Source organism: Sitophilus oryzae, unplaced genomic scaffold (assembly GCF_002938485.1).
Source record: "Sitophilus oryzae breed Bouriz unplaced genomic scaffold, Soryzae_2.0 scaffold_1521_pilon_pilon, whole genome shotgun sequence".
Lineage (NCBI taxonomy): Eukaryota > Metazoa > Arthropoda > Insecta > Coleoptera > Curculionidae > Sitophilus > Sitophilus oryzae.
The window spans coordinates 1007398-1026865 of NW_022146194.1; the positions used below are offsets into that span (position 1 = coordinate 1007398).

The 19468-nt window shown below is 31.7% G+C and overlaps 5 protein-coding genes across 7 annotated transcripts in view; 2 read left to right on the forward strand and 3 right to left on the reverse strand.

The window, feature by feature from the left end:
• The window catches only part of LOC115878690 (eukaryotic translation initiation factor 4 gamma 1-like), an 81573-nt gene extending 77950 nt beyond the window's left edge, over nt 1-3623 (reverse strand). For all 3 annotated transcript variants that reach the window (XM_030895264.1, XM_030895267.1, XM_030895263.1), the window contains exon 1: nt 3132-3623. In XM_030895264.1, coding sequence (XP_030751124.1) covers nt 3132-3196 — 65 coding nt within the window. In that variant the 5' untranslated portion in view covers nt 3197-3623. The remainder of the gene's footprint in view (nt 1-3131) is intronic.
• Nucleotides 3624-3763: 140 nt separating this feature from the next.
• Nucleotides 3764-4763, forward strand: LOC115878692 (protein LZIC-like). Its single transcript, XM_030895270.1, has 4 exons — nt 3764-4003; nt 4177-4312; nt 4366-4521; nt 4572-4763. Exons 1-4 carry the CDS (start codon nt 3903-3905, stop codon nt 4698-4700), a joined length of 522 nt encoding a protein of 173 aa, XP_030751130.1. The 5' UTR covers nt 3764-3902; the 3' UTR covers nt 4701-4763.
• Nucleotides 4764-4928: 165 nt separating this feature from the next.
• Nucleotides 4929-14957, reverse strand: LOC115878691 (zinc finger MYND domain-containing protein 11-like). The gene is made up of 12 exons (XM_030895269.1): nt 14479-14957; nt 14369-14426; nt 14171-14310; nt 13869-14115; nt 13598-13811; nt 13316-13512; nt 9820-9936; nt 9503-9746; nt 9296-9440; nt 7851-7959; nt 5546-5713; nt 4929-5455 (listed from the first exon to the last, which is right to left on the reverse strand). Exons 1-12 carry the CDS (start codon nt 14664-14666, stop codon nt 5327-5329), a joined length of 1956 nt encoding a protein of 651 aa, XP_030751129.1. The 5' UTR covers nt 14667-14957; the 3' UTR covers nt 4929-5326.
• Nucleotides 14958-15292: 335 nt separating this feature from the next.
• Nucleotides 15293-16402, forward strand: LOC115878695 (RNA polymerase II subunit A C-terminal domain phosphatase SSU72). The gene is made up of 3 exons (XM_030895273.1): nt 15293-15721; nt 15791-16049; nt 16122-16402. The coding sequence occupies exons 1-3, from the start codon at nt 15495-15497 to the stop codon at nt 16221-16223; spliced, it is 588 nt and encodes a 195-aa protein (XP_030751133.1). The 5' UTR covers nt 15293-15494; the 3' UTR covers nt 16224-16402.
• Nucleotides 16369-18949, reverse strand: LOC115878694 (large subunit GTPase 1 homolog). Its single transcript, XM_030895271.1, has 6 exons — nt 18732-18949; nt 18427-18674; nt 17342-18369; nt 17070-17278; nt 16890-16999; nt 16369-16837 (listed from the first exon to the last, which is right to left on the reverse strand). Exons 1-6 carry the CDS (start codon nt 18834-18836, stop codon nt 16726-16728), a joined length of 1812 nt encoding a protein of 603 aa, XP_030751131.1. The 5' UTR covers nt 18837-18949; the 3' UTR covers nt 16369-16725.
• Between the last annotated feature and the right edge of the window lie 519 nt (nt 18950-19468).

The following is a 19468-nucleotide window of genomic DNA, read 5'->3' on the forward strand; positions in this document are numbered from 1 at the left end:
TTATAACATTATAATATATAAATAATTATAATATATAAATAAATTTTGTGATTGCAAATAATAATACACTATTAGTAGATATTGAATATTTTTTGTTAAATTAGATCGATTTTCAAACCCCAAAATTTAAAATATATTTTACATTTTACCCATTATCTTATGCACCAACTATTCATTATTTGTATATTGTAAAACATTTGCTGCATTTGTATGGTTCATAGTTTATTTGCCAAAGTATTTATTACTATAAATAGGTATATATTATATTGTATTTATTAACTGTATATTATGTATATTTCATGTAAACTATATCATTTTTAAAATACAAACCAAAAATACGAGGAATAATTATGTTTTCCATGTATTCTACAACATATTTATTAATCCGTAGTATCTAACTAGCGTGACGTCATAAATCTCGCTCCGTGACTGTTCTATTAGAGACGGCATTGGTCTAATATTTAGAAATGTCAAAAACTGATGACATTTTACTTTTGTCAATTATGACATTTCGTGTCGATTTTTGCAAGAAGAGGAAGAACTGTCACTTGTTTTATTATTTTCCTTTTCTATTTCACGAAAGTAAAAAGAGTTACTTATCTGATTCGTTCAGGCACTCAATTTAAAGAATATCAGTAACTTTTTTGACAGAGGGATTTTATATTTGCCATGTTGGTAAAAAATAAAGATCAAAATTCAAAGTTATTCATTTTATAGACTATAACATTATCATTTTGAATTATCTCTATCTTAAAAGCTTGGCATACACGTTTTCGTGGCTGGACTTATTTTAAAGCGAAAAAAAGCATATCAAATATGATCAAAAATGCTTATTTCTATTAAAAAACGGGAAAAACGGGATGTTAAAATTTAAAAAAAAAAAGATTGATTATTTTTGGCTATATCTGAAAATATGATGGAGATATTTGTACCAAATTTAGTAAACTGCATTTATTTTAGTTATATTTTATACTGATATGAAATATTCTTCCAAAACGTAAGTATTTCTATACCGGGTGCATCTCAAAAGTGGCTCACCCCTATAACTTTTTTATTTTCTTAGATAAAGAAACGAGATTTTGTATGTTAGTATATGACATAAATTAGGATTGATTGACGTATTCAATTGTTTTTGGTCACTTCCTGTTTCACTGGAAATGACTACAACTTTTGATTTCTAAATGACACACAAATGGTATATTTTTACTTTCTTCGATAGAAAATGTCACTCTGAATAGAATGTCATATCATATGTCAACATTTGTCATTTTCGCTTAACAAAATCGTATTTTAAATTTAAATCTAGTGTGCCATGGCTGTGTTAAAAACACTAATTTTTAATCAAGGAGTCTTGGAAAAATAGATTTGATCGCCTAATGTTTTTCGTGTCTCGTCCTGGCCAGTTAAAAGATGACCAAATCATATTTTCTATCATATCTCAATTTTTTCAAATGCAACCAGAGTGACTAATTAGTATATTCGGAAAAAGCATTTTTTTACGAAGAATTTGATACCACATACTTGGTATTTCGAGTCAAATTGGCGTTATAAACAGCATGTTACAATTTCAAATAAACCATATGCGAAAATGTCAAAAGTTGACATATGATATGTCATTTTATTCAGAGTGTCATTTTGTATCGAATAAAGTAAAAATATACCGAGGATGTTATTTAAAAATCAAAAGTTGTAGTCATTTCCTGTGAAACAGGAAGTGACCAAAAACAATTGAATGTGTCAATCAATCTTAATTTTTGTCATATACTAGCATACCAAATCTTGTTTTTTTATCTGAAAAAATAAAAAAATTATAGGGGTAATCCACTTTTGAGACGCACCCGGTAGACTGCTACTTAAAAGTGGGCCACCCTGTATAAAAACCAACTGAACGAAACACAAAATTACCTGAAAAATTTTGAGACATCATAGTTTAAATTTATCAACACTAAAGGTGTATTTTTTATATGATATGAAACCTTCAAAATTATACAAAGCATAAAATATTATTTAATCCTTTTACAGTAAAAATGATTACCTATATGGATACTTGTTTAGTATTGTTTTAAGTGTAGAATTAATAAAAAAAGCCATAAAACATAAAAAATTTCCAATAAATTGACGTGTGAAACCTGTTTGAAAGTACAGAGACCTTACACAATTATGTATTTCGTTAATTTTTAATATATGTACAGCATTACATATATTTTCATCTCTTTATCAGACATACTAAAATGACTAAACCATGTAAAAGTATTGTTTGTGTTGATTTGATTAAAAATGTTATAATATTGTTACAATGACTGTATTCAGTCTAATCTGCTTTGTATTTAACAACTATTTTCCTTGAACTGGACATAGCTAATATAGCTATTTATTATGAGTTATTAGTAATTTTCTGTTTATAACAACAAACTTGCAAAACACAAATTCCTCAAAGTTGTGGTAATATTAAACTCACTTTCTAACAATACAATATAAAACAACAGATCTTATATAAGCAAGCAGGCAGACAGAGAAGTGCTAATATTTACTAGGTACTGATGCTGATATCTTGTTTGCCCTTAAATATCTAAATTATGGCAACAATGTAAAACCCTGAAGTTATAACTATAGATGTGCGTGAGTTTTCTGCACTATCCACTGTGAAAAAATGAATTAAATTAATCAGCAAGAGTGCACACAATAGTTTATTTTTTCTAATTAACTTGCGTAGGATTATAAGGCTTTAAAAAAAAGATACATGCATCCTGTATGAATATGTTTAAATAAACTTATTACTGCTTACCTGAATCTCTTTAAAATTATGATTGTAACGGAGCGTTAGCAAGATTCTCGAGAACACCATATGGTTTTTAAAATGCACTGGCCATTGCTTTAACAGGTGATAGTGAATGTAGACTAGTGCTAACATGGATTGAATATTAACTTTTTTTTTCTAAAACCACCGACAGCCAAACTGGTTATGCCGTTGTCGTTACGTGATTTAGTCGGTTAGTTTCAGCAATCGGGAGAACGTACATTCGTCCGAGAAAACTCGCTAATAAGCAAATAGTTTAATTACTAAAATTTGCTGTCACCAATGTGACAGATGGGCGTAACATTTTGCCGAACGAACGATAAAAAAAGGATACGGTGAGGTGGAGTATCTTTGGATTTGCGGCCCCCCTGCGGCCGACTGTTTCTGGTTACCACTCATCTTCGATTTCGGGCCCTGGGTACCTCAAAACGGGCGCCACGGATCTCTATTCCTAATCTGCATATGTTCACGATAATTGGCACATCACAACACGCACTTTTAGGTCCTTATTCGTCCATTGAACATTTTCGACAAAAGGAATCTTGCTCGTGAAATGCTGCCGTCGACCGATAATTTAGAACGAATTAGTTTAAAGGCTTATCTAATGCAATTTTATCAAAGGTTAAGAAATTCCAATATGGCGGAGCAGTATTACACCAAAAACATGATAAACTAAAAAGTCCAGTGCTGCGACAAGCACATGGCTTAATTACGGATAAATGGGCGACGAAAATTCGAATATCTTATTGTCTTTTTGAAAATTTGTCAGTTTCTGTTACGCGAAATAAAAGTTAAAATTAATTTTTCAATTGACACGCGGCTTTCACACAATTACAAAAAGCACACCTAACGGAGCACCAAGCAACTAATGGTGAAAAACAAATTTCCCCATAAAACCATTTCCATATAAAATTCCTAACTTTTTCCATCCCTCTCTATTCGATTGTGCTGGTTTCACGTGACGTGACGACGTACGTCGATTCTCGCAGATGAACCGGCAAAAAGAACTGTCAAACGTGGCAATAAAAAATAAACATCCAACCTCAAATTTCGACGAAAAATCTTATTTAGAAAATTCCAAGAATTTTATGGAAAAAAAGTCGAAATGACATCGCACGGAAAGACTGAAACCGAAAAACTGAAACAAAACGTCGAAAATCAACTGGACCGGTTAATGGAACAACTGGCCGACTTGGAGTCATACAAGTAGGTAAAGATCGAAGTTCAAAGTAAATATTTATTTTCGTATTAAAAAAGAGCAAATATGCCTGAAGCAATGGTAAATAAATGAGTAATTTTTATTGATTTTAAAACGCTTCTCAATAAACTGTACACAAATTTGAATGTAGAGAAATACAAATAAACATTTTGTTTTTTAGAGATAACTTAGATCCAGCAGAATATGAAGAAACCAAAAAAGATACAATAGAACAACTAAAGGAATTAAACCAAAGCCTTACCAAATTAGTTAATGGAGATATGTCACTAATTGATGCAGTAGGAGCAGTACAATTAGTAAGTTTTTCTGTATTAACATTTTACTGTAAAATAATAATTTTGTACCTAAGGCCACACAGGCAGCTATTTCTGAAGCATTTAAAACGCCAGAAGTCATCAGACTCTTTGGTAGAAAAGAGCCGAAACTGTTACGAGAAAGATTAAAAGACATTGAGAACAAAGTTAAGTTAAACAATTTGTGTAATGAAGCTGCCAATCAACAGAAGGTATAAAAATTACAAAAATAATACAAATATTTCACAGATTAGTATTTTAGGTTGAAATTCTCACAGCTTTGAGACAACTGAACGAACAATTATCAAGTGAAGAATTGCAATTTTTACAGAAGCATATGGGAAATACGAATGAATTCAAAAATATTGAATTTCTGGAACTTAAGGACTAATTAGTAGGTATTTAATTTTTTTTGTGATATAAGTATAAATAAAACACTTTTTTCTAAGTTATATTATTTATTAAATGTTAACGCTTACACGCACATAAAGGACAATAAAAAGAAGCATCTAAAAACTAAAAAAGGCATAACTTTTTTCTCTTAAGTAAATAATTTTATAATAAAAACATATTTTTAACTGTAAACAAGAAATATCTTACAAATACATGTGGTACACTATTTTTTAGAGGATGCAAGTTTTCTGTAAACTTAACAAACTAAATCTACAGTGGGAATAATGTACAGGGCGTTCACAAGTATATTTTAGCCAAGAGATATCTCTGTTATAGAAAAAGTTAAAATTACTGGAAATTTTATTTTTTTTTTAACAAAAACATTGCAACTTGTGTCAAAATTTAGAACTGTTATCCATCAGAAGTGTCAAAATTTGACAGATCTGATGCATGACAGTTCCAAAACCAACAGAACTGTCAAAATTTGACAATTCTGATTTTAGACAAAGTTCTAAAACTTTCACAGTTTAAACTTGTCTGTAACCAAATATATACAGAGATAGGCTACTAGCTAAAATATGGTTGAACACCCTGTATAACCTTAAAATAAATTTTATTTTTTTCTTAATTTTGCCGCTTGCGTCTGCACACTTTTTTGTGTTCTGCTTGCCAGTGTTGCTGTTGACACGTTTGTGAACAGTATGCTGTGTTCCAACAGCAGTGGTATATAGCATCTTGCTCACAGTTGTAACACTGAAATTCATAAATTACCGTTAAGTATGTTTACTTCAAAAGCTACCGCGACACCGTTTTTTTCTCTCGATTGTATGGTATTATTCTTACCCATTGTTTCTTCTTGGTCTCTGATATCTGGGCGTTGTGTGACTCGAACAGTCGCTTCAAGTGATCGTTGTGATCGTTAGTGATCCTGTCGATCTCTTGCTGCATACAGTTCATGGCACACCTGATTACGACGTTTCTGTCTGCCAGAGTTTCTAGTCTCCTCCTCATCTGAAATCAAAAAAAATTGTGTGTGCTTCTTACTAACAGCTATTAAATTGATGGGTTTGAAGAACATATAAGTGACATATAATGCTGTTTTAATATAAATATTACTAGCGTGTACCCGCGACTTCGTTCGCGTCGAATTAATAATTTGTAATGGTGATGATAAAGCAAAGCAAGAATTTCCATTAACATACAAACTGGATAAAATTTTCTAACATTTATGTCAGCATGAGAAAAAACAATATGGCGATATTATTATATAACTTAAGGTAATATTTGAATATTGAATATTGAATTTATAATCAGGTAATATTTGAGGGATAGTTTCATCTCGTTGGAATTTGCCTTTCGAAAAATCCGTTTGCCAAAAATAAGCTTTTTACGTCAAGCAGTTTAAGCAGAATCGTGGTTAATCAATTACCCAACTTTTTGGAAAACCCTGTATGATTTTTTAAAAAATTTCAAAATATATAAAAAAACAAAATAAATTATGCGTGTCCCAGAGTTTTCCCGAAAGACTAACCGTTTTTTAAATAACAAATATTGTAATATTTGAGGGGCGTTTTCACCCTCTTGGAACTTGAGATTCGAGAAACCCCTCCTTATCGAACCTCTACACCCCACAGTCAAACCGTTTGCCAAAAATCAGCTTTAAACGTCAAGCAGTTTAAGCAGAATCGTGATTACTCAATGGTCATATTTTATGAAACATCCTGTATAAATTTTTAAAAAATCTTAAAATATCTAAAACGACAAAATAAAATATACGTGTTTAAGAGTTTTTCCGAAAAACTCACCGGTTTTTAAATAAAAAATATTCTATTTGAGTGGTGGTTTCACCCCCTTAGAATTCGAGTTTCGAAAAATCCCTTCTTATCGAACCTCTACACCCTAAAGTCAATCCGTTTTCCAAAAATCAGCTTTTTACGTCAAGCGCTTTAAGCAGGATCGTGATTAATCGATGACCAGATTTTTCGAAACACCCTGTATACATTTTTAAAAAATCTTAAAATATGTAAAAAACAAAATAAAATATAAGTGTTTAAGCGTTTTTTTGGAAACTTGACCGTTTCTTTAAATAAAAAATATTGTAATATTTGAGGGGTGGTTTCACCCCCTTGGAACTGGAATTACGAAAAATCCCTTCTTATCGAACATCTACACCCTAGAATCAACCTGTATGCCAAAATTGAGCTTCTTAGGTTGAGTGGTTTGAGCAGGATCGTGATTAATCAGTGAGTCAGTCACTTAAGGTGGTAATTTTATATATTAGTGTAGATTTTTAATTTATTTCTGTAATCTGTACATTTTCTGTTTCCTCAATAGCCTGCAAATTTTGTGGAATACCACCCAAAATACACACTTTTATGCAAATGCCTAATAATGTTAACGCCCCTTAAAATTTATTTAAGAAAAGAAGAAATTTTGAACCTAACCAAAAATTCGTTTGGTCTGTTTTTGTTTACATGTTTTGTTCAGTATTTATCGTGATTTACAGTATTTTTTTTAAATTATACGAATATTTTCGTTGATTATTGGTTTGAAATAAATATGACAATGTCATCCAATGAAAATGCGAGTTGCTTAACTCTAATAATTCTAATTCTGAGCTAGCAAATGAGCTAGATGCTTTACCTAGACCGTTACTCAAAAGCTACAAAGCTATGGATGAAAATACGTATTAAAATTTTCTTCCTGGCACACAACCAGAGGATATTGGTACACAGGTACAGTATCAAGTTTATTATAATGATTTTCTTAGCTTTAAATCAAATATTTTTGGTGTTTGCGCGATCGTGCGATTCTTATCACTTTTAATATCGCTAGCTCGTGAGTCAAAAAAAAATCCAGATCATTATTTAAAAAGATTAAATTGATATTAATTTAATTACCTTTGTATCTCTTCTGGTTTACGAGATACTTATGGGACACCCTGTATAATGTGTTAAAGTTTGCAATACACGAATACCGTGAATGTAGCAACAATAAGAGATGAAAAGAGGGAAGAGTGAGATCGACAAAAAATAATTTAGAGCTCCTCTAGGTGTACTTATTTCTGTGAGTTAGAGAGCATCTATGTTTACTTACTTTTCTGGGGTATAAATTGATGATGAATTAATTTTGAGTGATTTTAACTTACTTTTTCGACAGAATCGCTGTAAGGTTGGTCCAATTGTTGCATTTCCGCATCGTGACTCGAAACAGTGCAATTTTCTGTCGAACTACTGACTTGCTGATGGTCGTCGAATCTGTTGAAATAAACAACATAAAAACGTTTAAAAACAAACAAAATATGTTGAATAAAATGAAATTTGAATTGAAAAACAGTGACTAAAGTTTAAATTTTAAAGCTCTGTCTACACGTAACGTTTTACCTGTTCAGTCAAAACGTATCTAATAAAACAAAAAAAAACGATCCGGTTTACTTGAATTGGATTAAGACTTAAGAGGGAAGACCGTCTAGGCTTGGTGCATTTCAGTTGATTTCAACCGATTCCGACCGCAGCGCTTCAACGGCAAAAATCAGAAATTATCAGTACATATTTCACGCCGCCGTCATGTTGAACGCATTAAAATAATATTGAAATCGTGGTTTTGTCGTAATATTTAATAACTATTTTAGTTTTTTGCTAGTGCAGTTATTGAGACTATAAAACACTCAGGTACGAGGTTCGTGTGATGTAACGCTGTTTTGGGTAGTAAAAAATAAGTGAAAAAGAATTCAAACTAGGCGTCGTGTTGTGTTGTGACGTGACAATTTCAAATGTTAATAAAATTGTCGAAAAATTGTTAACGCGTAAAGGAGAGAGCGCAATTAGGGCGTTGTTGGGTGCAATAAAATTCAATAATTCAACTTTCCCGGATATTCAACTCTCCCGAAACAACATTTTATAAATTCATAGTTTCTCACACCGATTTGAAGCAAAAATGTATTCAAGCAGTTCGACGAAACAAGTGAGTAAATAAAGTGCTCGTTACATAATCAAAAAATTAAATAGACATACTATGAGAGGATAAAATATATAATTTGCAATATTAATGGTATACTTTTTTTAATCAACTAGTGATTTAATGTTTTATGAACATCTTCTAAAATTATAATTACCTATGTGCCTTTAAAAAATTTCGTTATAACCGAAATAGCCCCAATTATGCCCCACTAGCAAAACCGGTGATTAAAACTATGCTCGCTATACCGTAGTTGAACTCATCAAAAAAGTCTTTTTTTAACTGGAATAATAAATTATAATACTAGTTAGACCTTCTAAAGATACCAAAATATTTACTTTATTTTTATTTTAAAAATTTTCACAAATTATACTTCCTAACACTTTTACAATAATTAAATAATAAATTTTTGGTATACTCGTTATTTAAACACGTGTATTTGTATATACTAGTTGTTTACGATGTTCTCCGATGGTGGCAGCACCGGCGGAGAATGCACCAAGCCCCTAGAGAACTGTGACGGGATCATTCAGTTTTACAATAAAACTATATATCGTCCGTTTTAAACTTCCGTTTTGACAGACAAAACTGACAGGTAGAACGTTATGTGTAGACAGAGCCCCTAACCTAACTCACCTAGAACCATTTTGTGATACATTCGACCTAAAAGAATAGTCCGGTTCTTCTTCTTCACAGTCCGAAATATTGATCACGCTGTCCGCAACATCCTGGACAGAGTCCGTCCTCGATTTCTTCGCTTCCGGTCTACCATTTGACATATCTGAAATATAAAAACAAGATTTTTTCCTACCTCAAAAAATAATAAAACGAGTACCACCGTACCGCTTAGGCGCTTGTTTCTCTTTTGCGCAGGACTAGCAATTGCCGAATTTTCCGAATTAAATGACAGATTAAGAGAACCACCGCTCGAAAAACTATTATCTAACGGCGTTAAATTCTTGGGTCTTAAGGATTTCTTTCCTTTAACGTCCGACCTGACTTTTTCCAGTTCTTTCGGGTCGGACAGCAGTTTCTGATGGTATTTCAGTTCTTCGTACGATTTCATGAACGCAGACGACTGCTTAACCTAAAATTTCCGTTTTAAATTACTTTTAGCTCACGCTGTATACACTATCTATGAATTAGCTTAACCAAAATACCTTTAGGGCTTCTTTGGTCGTCTCGATGGGTTTTACTGAGGATTTGGGGATCAACGATCTCTCGTGTTTACCGCCAAAAAATCTGACGTCACAGTGGGTCGGACTTTCTCTAATAACCTAAAAAAATGACGAAAAAATGTTACGCGGGAAGAACTATACAGGGTGTTCCTTAATGAAGTGCTATTATAAAAGGGGGTGATCCTTAGACCTATTCTAGGGAAAAAAACTTTATTTTAATGTACACAGGGTGGTCCGAACTGTATTCCGGAAACTTCGGCAGCATATTCTGCAGATAAAAATAAGCAAAAAAGTTTGTATAAATGTATGTCCTAAATTTTTTAGTTTCGCAGATACAGGGTATAGAAGTTTCTTTTTATTACGATTTTTTCCTAATAACTTCTGAAGTAACGTCAATATTTGGATGAAAATTGGTGTCTGGGACTTTTTTGACATGAGAAATTTGATTTTGATGTCAAAATATCTCCTATTTGTAGGTGACGCCACCTACATGTGTTTTAACTCTTTTAAAGAAACTTTTCGTCCGTACCTGTATAAAACTACTGAGTGAAAAAATATACATTTCCGTGACTTGTACAGGGTGGGTCAAATTCGACGCTTTTAAATGGAAACACACTTTTCTATAGGAGATAGACAAAAACTAATATCGGTGTCTGGAGCTCAATTTTTGTCAAAAACATGATGGTGAAAACCGCATATCGATATCTGTTACCGTTTCGGAGTTCCGGTTTTTTTTTCAAAAATATGCATTTTTAACAAATCGCTGTAACTTTTTTGCTATGGAAAATTTTGTATTTTTATGAAAACATTTCCAAAGTACCTGTTTACGTAGAATTTAATGGTTTAAGTATAATTTTTTTAAAATTAATAATTTAAGAATTATCAACAGAAAATTTGATTTTTTATATGGGACACCCTGTATATTGTTAATTTATTGAAAAGAATTTAAAATTACCTTTCCAAAAATATAACACACTTTTGCTCGATTCCTCTTCGAGATATAGAGTATATAAAAATTCGGCCACTTTAAATAAGTAGGCTTTGAACGGCACCGGCTGTAATGCAAAAAAATTCTAGCTGTGAGCATCAATTAAAACGAAAATAATATTTACTATGAGAGATGCAGAATTTTATAACAATTTAAAATATATTTAACCAACATCAACACATTTAAACTATATCTAATAACAATAAAAATAAATAGCAAATCAAGACATGAGATTTTGCTACAGGTGTTCAATATATCGACCGCTTCTGTTATGGACAGACGGGGCAGTTTTTGAACATTTCTCGCGGAATTCATTAACTCGTGGGGGTGAAAGATACCCTCTTATAACTGCTAAGTATTTCTAATTCTTATCTAGATTATACGGAAGAATAAGGAACCTTTATTCTTCCGCAAATATATCCTTAGGATTAGATCCAAGGGCACTAAGTCAGGCGGCCTTGACGGCCAACATCTTGGTTAGCTATTCAATTATTCTTTGAAAAAAATTTGCTGGTAACTTCAGCGTTCAGAGGCGGTGCGTCGTCTTGCTAGAAAAATATGTTTTCGAGTTCCATTAAGGGCATATCATCAATAAGGGGTCCAAAGCTTACTGGTTAAAAGTGGCGAACTTTTAAAAATTCTGTATTTCGAAGAGGATTATAACAAAATATCAAGTGTGCTATATTTTTGGAAAGGTAATTTTAAATTCTTTTCAGTTAATTAAAAATATAGAGGGTGTCCCAAATAAAAAATCAATTTTTCTGTTGATAACTCTTAAATTATTAATTTAAAAAAATATATACTTAAACCATTAAATTCTACGTAAAAAGGTGCTTTGGAAATGTTTTCATAGAAATACAAAATTTTCCATAGTAAAAAAGTTACAGCGATTTGTTAAAAATGCACATTTTTGAAAAAAACACCCCGTAACTCCGAAACGGTAACAGATATTGATGTGCGGTTTTCACCATCGTGTTTTTGATGAAAATTGAGCTCCAGACACCGATATTAGTTTTCGTTTATCTCCTATAGAAAAGGGTGTTTCCATTTAAAAGCGTCGAATTTGACCCACCCTGTACAGTAAAAATCGCTACGAGCAACCGTTCTTAAGGTATTTAGAATGGAAATAGTCAATACATGTCATTGACAAAAAATAAACACGTTGAGTAGATAGGAAATATTTATTTTTTTAAATTAATCATATATTTATTCTTCAGAGAAAAAATGATGATAAAACAGTTTCTATCGAACTTTTGGCACAAAATAGTTCAAATTTATGATTCCAGCCTAGTAAATATTTAGTCAACATGTTTAATTTATGTCAATGATGACAGGTATTGAGTTAATATATAAATATATAGTGTAAGTTTAAATTATTGTAAATAGAATACCTGTTTATTTTTTTTTATTTAAGTTCTCAATACCAGTGTTTGATATATACACTGTTTAGAGAAAGAAAAGAGACCATGTTTACGTATATGAAATTTATGTTAAATAAATATTTTTTTACTAAAAAAAAAAAAAAAAGGTACGGACGGAAAGTTATTACTCTTCAAACCAGTTTAAAGATATGTAGGTGGCGCTTAAGCGGTAAGTATAAATGGCTCTGTGAGCTAGACTTCGCCTATGTAATTAATTAATACATTGTTGTAATTGATTAATTATTAATAAAGACCATTTATTATTATTATTATTATTATTATTATATTGACATCAAAATCAAATTTCTCATGTCAAAAAATTCCCAGACACAAATTTTCATCTAAATATTGTCATTACTTCATAAATTATTTGGAAAAAATCGAAATAAAAATGAAACTTGTACGCCCTGTATATCCGAAACTAAGCATTTTAGGACATACATTTATACGAACTTATTTACTTATTTTTGTCTGACTGCAGAATATGCTGCCGAAGTTTCCGGAATACAGTTCGGATCACTCTGTATATTAAACATCTTAACTGTTGAGATACAGGGTGGTTTTCTAAATTAAAAATAATTTTTTTTTCATAATAACTCTGAAACTTGATACACGTCTCCTATGCCTCAAAATTCCTTTTTTGGTGTACAAAGAAATTTTATTTATTAACAAAGTTTCTTTGTACACCAAAACCTGTTGTCCTAACCAGTGGCGTCTATACGAGTTTTATTTTGAATATTTTTGAAGAAGAAAATGGTACGCCACCGATTTCTCTTTAAATAAATATTATTTTCAAAATCTTCTTTCATTTCTAAACAATTTTTATCTCTTTAATTTTTCGTCCAACGCATAGTTTTTGCTTAAAAAAATTAAGTCATTCTACATCAAAAAATGTTACTTTTAAAAAATGTTACCACCAGGGGATAAATTCATATGAAGTTTTTTTCTTAGAATACGTCCAAGAATCACCCCCTTAAATATTAGCATGTCATTAAGGAACACCCTGTATAAAAATTATAAATTACGCAATTAAAGAATTATGAAAAATAAGTCTTTTTTTTAATCTTACTTTAGCCGGCCAATAAGGATACCCCTTTTGTTTGGCCCAAACCAGCTTATGAGACCTCCTACAAGGCAAAGTAAACCATTTTAGATTTATTTTCTCGTTACTGTGCCTGTAACAGTCCGAACAATTCTTAAGCTCTGATATGTCATGTAATGTATCTCTTACAACGTACTCGGCAGCCTGATATTCCTGAGACTCCACTAAAAATAAAATAAAACTTTGAAATAAGTCACATTTTCCTAAAAAAAATTCACAGTAGCCTTTAAAATGACTTATGGTACTTACTCCCATGAAATATAGCAACATTATGTTGAACAGTTAAAATATCAGCCAAAAATTCCGACATTACACTGTAAGAGTTTGTGTTTAAGTTCACTTCAATCACAGACATATCACGATGTTCAAAAAATAACTGGTTAGCTCTCCAGGTCAGTTCTGTGTCTGTCAAAAATGCTGGTCTATCCTCTTCGGCCATTGTATGGGTTATGGTATCTGGCAACTAAAGTAACTTTTAACTCACCCTGTATGCAATTTATTTGACTACTAAGCAACTTACCCAAGCCCTGACCCGATGCAAAACAAATCGTAACAAATAATTAACTTCAGCTTTTTCTAAATCACACTGATCAATGTTGATTATGTTACAGATGCTGCATAAATTTTCATTATACACATAGTTATTAATGTATTCATCTGAACTGTCAGATGATGAAGTCAAATCAACATCACACTCTACTTCTAGAGGCTGACCATTATTTTTAATAGAACTGTTTAGCTCAGAACTTCCTATCTGCTTTTGATAACTAAAAATCCATACTAAACAATATCTGAAAACGTTTTTACCTTTAAAAAAATTACCTGGACTTTTGAATTTCAAACTTTTTCTTTGCAGTCTTAATACAATCTTTGTGAAACACTCTAAAGCACTCATTACAAGAAATTACATCGCCTGCCAAGTGACATTCGAAGCAGTACCAATCTTTACCGTCAAATTCTGGCTAAAATTCCACATAATTAAATTATACATCGGAATACAAAAGATATACACAAATTTACCAGTTGTTGATCAATGATTTTGTATGTGGAAATAGCCAGGTCCATGGTGTTTCTTGCTCTGAAATTTTTATATATTTGTTTGTTTTTTTACATGTAAATTAAAGACTTACGATATCATGCCGTCTTGAAGGGCTTGCTGGAGATACTGCTCTACTTGAGCCTGTGTACAGTCCTCTATTTTCTGGAAATACTTCGTTATTCTACTTATATCACAAGACAAATGCTGTACACCCAAATATCTTATTGCATCCCATATTCTTTTTATATTTATGGGATCACAGTGTCTTCTAATCGGCATCTTAACGCTTACTTTTAATTCTGATTAATAAAATGTAAATGTTTCTATTTACAACGCGATACAACAACAAAGGTAAACAAATTCCAGACAAGCTTTAAAAAGGTATATTCCTCATAATATTTCGTAAAACTCCTCAATATTTCGTTTCCGGTCTATAATAAATATTGAATTACTTGAAAGATTTTAATCGAATATAAATTCCATATAAACTTTCAAAGAAAACGCATAAAGATGCAGTTTTTTTACACACAACAAACACAAAATTGCATAGCTTGCATAAGTTTATAAAAAATTAACTGTCACTGTCAAAATATTCGATAAGCCCTTTCAATTGTTACAAATCACAGCTGATTGGTAGTTTTTCATATATAAAAATCACATGATTTTTCCTAATCTGTGGTTGACATATAAAATCTTCTTATAAATTTACTGGCCAGTACACATTTTCATATATAAAAAATTATAATCGGTAATCTGTGGTAGTGATAACTTTGTTTCATGTCCACAGCTGCTAGAGCTATCCGGCCACAGTGTGTGTCAGACGTCATATAAATTCTTCTTTTATTTTGACTTTTACAGATTTCTGTAAAAGACTAAAAAGAAAATTTCAAAAGAAGAAGAATTCAATAAATAACCTGTGGCTTTTGCTGAAACGTCATAAAAATAAATAGGGTTTATTTTTTTATATTCCACTATTCCACTACTATTTATCACAGTTCTAATTAGAAAAAGGAAGAATAAAATAATGCTGAAACTTATTTTGTAGTTTCCGAACTATTTATCTTTAGAAAATTTTACTTGTTTTTTGTATTTCGCACTTATTTCATTATGGCTACGATTAGCGGGCTAAAAATAGCGGTAATATGTTCCAGCAACATGAACAGGAGCATGGAAGCTCATGCCTTCTTATCAAAGAAGGGTTTCGACGTACACTCGTTTGGTACTGGCGAGAAAGTAAAAATTCCGGGCTCTGCTATAGACAAACCCAACGTTTACGAGTTTGGTACTTCTTACAATGACATATACCACGATTTGCTTGAGAAAGATAAATCACTGTATCCTTTAGCCATTTACTACGAAAAAATACAGTAGAAATCATTATTTTCTTTAATTTTTTATAATAGATACACCCAAAACGGGTTATTGCACACTCTCGACAGGAACAGAAGGATTAAGAGTCATCCAGAGAAGTTTCAAGAAACGAAAGACAAGTTTCACATTTTGATTACTTGCGAGGAAAGAGTATACGATCAAGTTCTGGAATACATGGAAAATAAAACGCCATCGGACAATTCAATTGTGCATGTTATTAATATAGATATTCAGGACAATTTAGAGGAAGCTACTATAGGGGCGTTTTTAATAAGTGATATGTGTATGCAGGTACGTATATATGAAATAATAATAAATATATTTTCTGTTTATATGATTCTAATTTTTTTTTTTGACTTACAGATAGCAAAGACCGAAGATTTGGATAACGATATTGAAGAGGTTTTGCATGCTTTTGAAGAGAAATGCCAGAGGCCTATTTTACATAGCATTGTCTTTAACTAGTTTTAGGGAAAACAAATATGTATACATAAAAGTGGATTATATTTTTGACTTATATGGGATTTTCTAGTTATTGTATGTAACTTAATTCTGTGGTGGAGTGTGGAAATAAATTATATTGTGTAATTTAATTAAGAATCAATAGAAATATTCTGAACAATTTATTAAAAAAATAACAAATATACAGGATGCTCCTTTAATAAGTACACATATTTTCCATTTTTATATTTTTCTTTTTCTGAAAATTTCTTTAATTTATTTTGAGTCTAATTAACGATAATTAAGAATGAAGGTTATCCACAGAGAGGCAACGTTGCACGCTATGTTCTGAAAAAATTTCAGATGAACCGGGGGCTCTAAAGTTTTCTAAAATATACCGAAAATAAAAAAAACCAAGGCATGATTCTGGGGGTAAAAATATACTAGCAGCTAAAATAATTGCACTTATTATTTAAGAAATACCTTGTATATATACATAAAAATAATTATTTTTATAACAACTTTATTAATGCTGATCCAAATGTGCGTAAACTCTTCTTAATTTTTCCTTTTTCTTCTTGTTTCGATGTCTATTCTCAGTTTTCCATGGTTTGGCAGCTAAATCTTGCGATGGCTCTCTAAAATAACAATTTTATAGACTTGAAATCGTATTTTTCATTAAAAACTCACCCTTGGCCTGATAATCCTACAGATTTACCCTGGACTCCTTTCGAATGCACTGTTTGATTATTTCCAGAAAAAAATACTTTGTCTATATCCCCAGATGTCACTTTATTGCTCTTGAATAAAAATATAAAAAGTATTCGTTCAATATCCAAACTATAGCTAGCAGAGATTAAAAAAACTTACCCTAATCGCTCTGAGTTCTCTGGGAGGAAGAACTCTTTCATGTTCAAGTTTAGTTTTAAGCTTTTCCGGCCAATTATGGAAAATTTCCTGTTCCACATCCGGTGGAGCATGACAGTATAACAATTTTCCATTCATATAATCCTTTAGAATGTATCTAGCACCTCTAGGGTTATCAGGTTGGCCATTAGCTGTCATAAATCCCCTATTATCTGTATTAAAAATAAACATAGACCACTATGAAGCTGTTTTTTTTTATTTTATGATATACTTACAGGCATAAGCATTGAGCAACTCTTCAGCGGTAGGACTCCTATCAGGATCCTCACCTTCCAAAGGCTTAGGTATCATAATTCCATATTTGTCTTCAATAACATGCCGTGGAATTAATGATGTAACTAAATTAACCGGAGGCACATGATCCCTCATCTGATCAATTGGTAGAATACCGTTCAAAATCATTTCGGCTTTAGTAAATACAAAACTGGGCATCACCAAGCCCGGGCAATCACATAATAAAATATCTTCGTCAAGGAACAATGTTTGGAAATGCTTGGTTTTTCCTGGTGTGGCAGAAACAGAGACTTTTTTAGCAGATAACAATGAGTTTATTGTCGAACTTTTTCCTACATTTGGGTACCCAACAAGTCCAATTGTTGTAATACCTTCTGTTACCTTAGGCCCAGTGTGAATAGTTCTGAATAAATCTATTAACTGTTCTTTACTAAGTAATTCGGGTGAGTTCTGTCGTTTTACTTCACTTAAACTCGTTTCCCCAAACTGTTCTTGTATTTTTCCCAGTATATTTTCTAAAATAACAGCTTTTTCCTCAACAGCTTCTTCCAAGGATTCTATATTCTCCTTTAGTACCTTAAAATCTACTATTTCTTCACTTTCATCAATACAAACATTATTTTTTTCATCTAAAGCTGAGTAAAATACAGCTTGTAAATTTATTGAATCAAAATATTTAGCCCATATTTCTCTTTGACTTTCTGTAAGAAAATCTGCCTTGTTTATCAGGATTAAATTGATTTTGTTCTCCGATACTTCTTTGACATATTTCTCTAAATCTTCACAGCGAAATAGCAATGGGTTTCTTGCATCAACTATTTGAACAATCACATCACTTCTCTCAATAACTCTCCAAAGTTGCCTCCAAAACTCCAAATTCTTTTCGTATGGTGTAAGTAATATTCCCTCATTTTCTTGTAAAGCTACTAAAGATCTTCTCCACTCTAAAAAGCTGTCTTTTTCGTTTCTGTCTAGTTCTGTTGCAGACATATCAGATGTCCAAGGAGGTCTATACAGAATGTAGAATAGAAAATATAGCGTATAACAATATAAACACAATTCTTACCTTCTAGGAATTCTTAATGATGTTTTAAACTTTCTATGCATGTCTTTCGCGTTTTTAAACTCTTCCTTACTTAATAATCCGACATTTGAACGTGGATTTACAAATTTTATGTTCAATTTTTCAGCTTGAAACTCTGTACCTGCTAACTCAGCCGTGGATAAAAATTCTTGAAATGACGATTCTTCAGTAACTGACTGTAAATTTAACCTTCCCCATTCGTAGCCATCATCTAATTCTGTAGTATGTAACTATAAATAATAACATTATTAAAGTTATGACAAAATAAAACAAATACAGTAAGTTACCATTGAATCGTTTGCGACCATTTTCCTGCCTGTATGATGTCCAAATCGATCCTTAACTAAAGAACGACCCAAAGAGAGGCCTCCTTGTTTGCTCTTTTTACCCATTATGTGAAATATTTACAATTTAGTAATATTTTTTATGATAAATGCAAATGCATACTGTAAATCTGTGAAAAAATGAAGTAAAGTTGGTTAGGTTCTGATTTGACATTTCAGTCTTCTTGACAAATTCTCACTGGTACATAGCCATTGTTACAAGAAAAATCTTTTTGGATTCTGTGGTCATTAAAACTGGCCCGAGGTCTTAATGATAAGAAGCCATATTTTGGACAAAGAAGAATAATCCATAGATCAATACAATCAATACTAGTATCACAAGAATAGATATCAACCAGAAGCCTAACTTAGAGTTTGCGCGGGAAACATCGCCTAAAAATAGCGGTAGAACCTGTCAACGCACTGGCGTTCGCAGTTCACTTATGTTTTGCGTTTTGCTGAGAGCAGTAGCTGTTCGTCATTCGTAAATATTGAATATTGTAGTTTGTGTTGTTTTATAACTGAACGGAGCGAATAGTCTGGAATAGTTATTAAATATTTGTTGTGCTAGGTACATTATTTATAATAACTTCAAAGAGTACTGGTTCAGTTTGTGCCTCAAGAATGTGCAAAAGCCGGAGTTATGTTTCGCCAGGACGCAAAATATTTTACGATACGTTTGTGGATATTTAATAAAAAAA

Bases quoted from the DNA above. Each gene is read 5' to 3' on its own strand.
- LOC115878691 (XM_030895269.1), bottom strand. From the start codon at position 14,666: ATGCCGATTAGAAGACACTGTGATCCCATAAATATAAAAAGAATATGG. The intron at 14,311-14,368 runs GTAAATTTGTGT...GTGGAATTTTAG, and splicing joins AAATCATTGATCAACAACTG to CCAGAATTTGACGGTAAAGA. The intron at 5,456-5,545 runs GTAAGAATAATA...TATGAATTTCAG, and splicing joins AGACCAAGAAGAAACAATGG to TGTTACAACTGTGAGCAAGA.
- LOC115878694 (XM_030895271.1), bottom strand. From the start codon at position 18,836: ATGGGTAAAAAGAGCAAACAAGGAGGCCTCTCTTTGGGTCGTTCTTTA. The intron at 18,675-18,731 runs GTAACTTACTGT...TATTATTTATAG, and splicing joins TGGTCGCAAACGATTCAATG to TTACATACTACAGAATTAGA. The intron at 18,370-18,426 runs GTAAGAATTGTG...CATTCTGTATAG, and splicing joins TCATTAAGAATTCCTAGAAG to ACCTCCTTGGACATCTGATA.
- LOC115878692 (XM_030895270.1), top strand. From the start codon at position 3,903: ATGACATCGCACGGAAAGACTGAAACCGAAAAACTGAAACAAAACGTC. The intron at 4,004-4,176 runs GTAGGTAAAGAT...TTTGTTTTTTAG, and splicing joins GCCGACTTGGAGTCATACAA to AGATAACTTAGATCCAGCAG. The intron at 4,522-4,571 runs GTATAAAAATTA...TTAGTATTTTAG, and splicing joins AAGCTGCCAATCAACAGAAG to GTTGAAATTCTCACAGCTTT.
- LOC115878695 (XM_030895273.1), top strand. From the start codon at position 15,495: ATGGCTACGATTAGCGGGCTAAAAATAGCGGTAATATGTTCCAGCAAC. The intron at 15,722-15,790 runs GTATCCTTTAGC...TTTTTATAATAG, and splicing joins CTTGAGAAAGATAAATCACT to ATACACCCAAAACGGGTTAT. The intron at 16,050-16,121 runs GTACGTATATAT...TTTGACTTACAG, and splicing joins TAAGTGATATGTGTATGCAG to ATAGCAAAGACCGAAGATTT.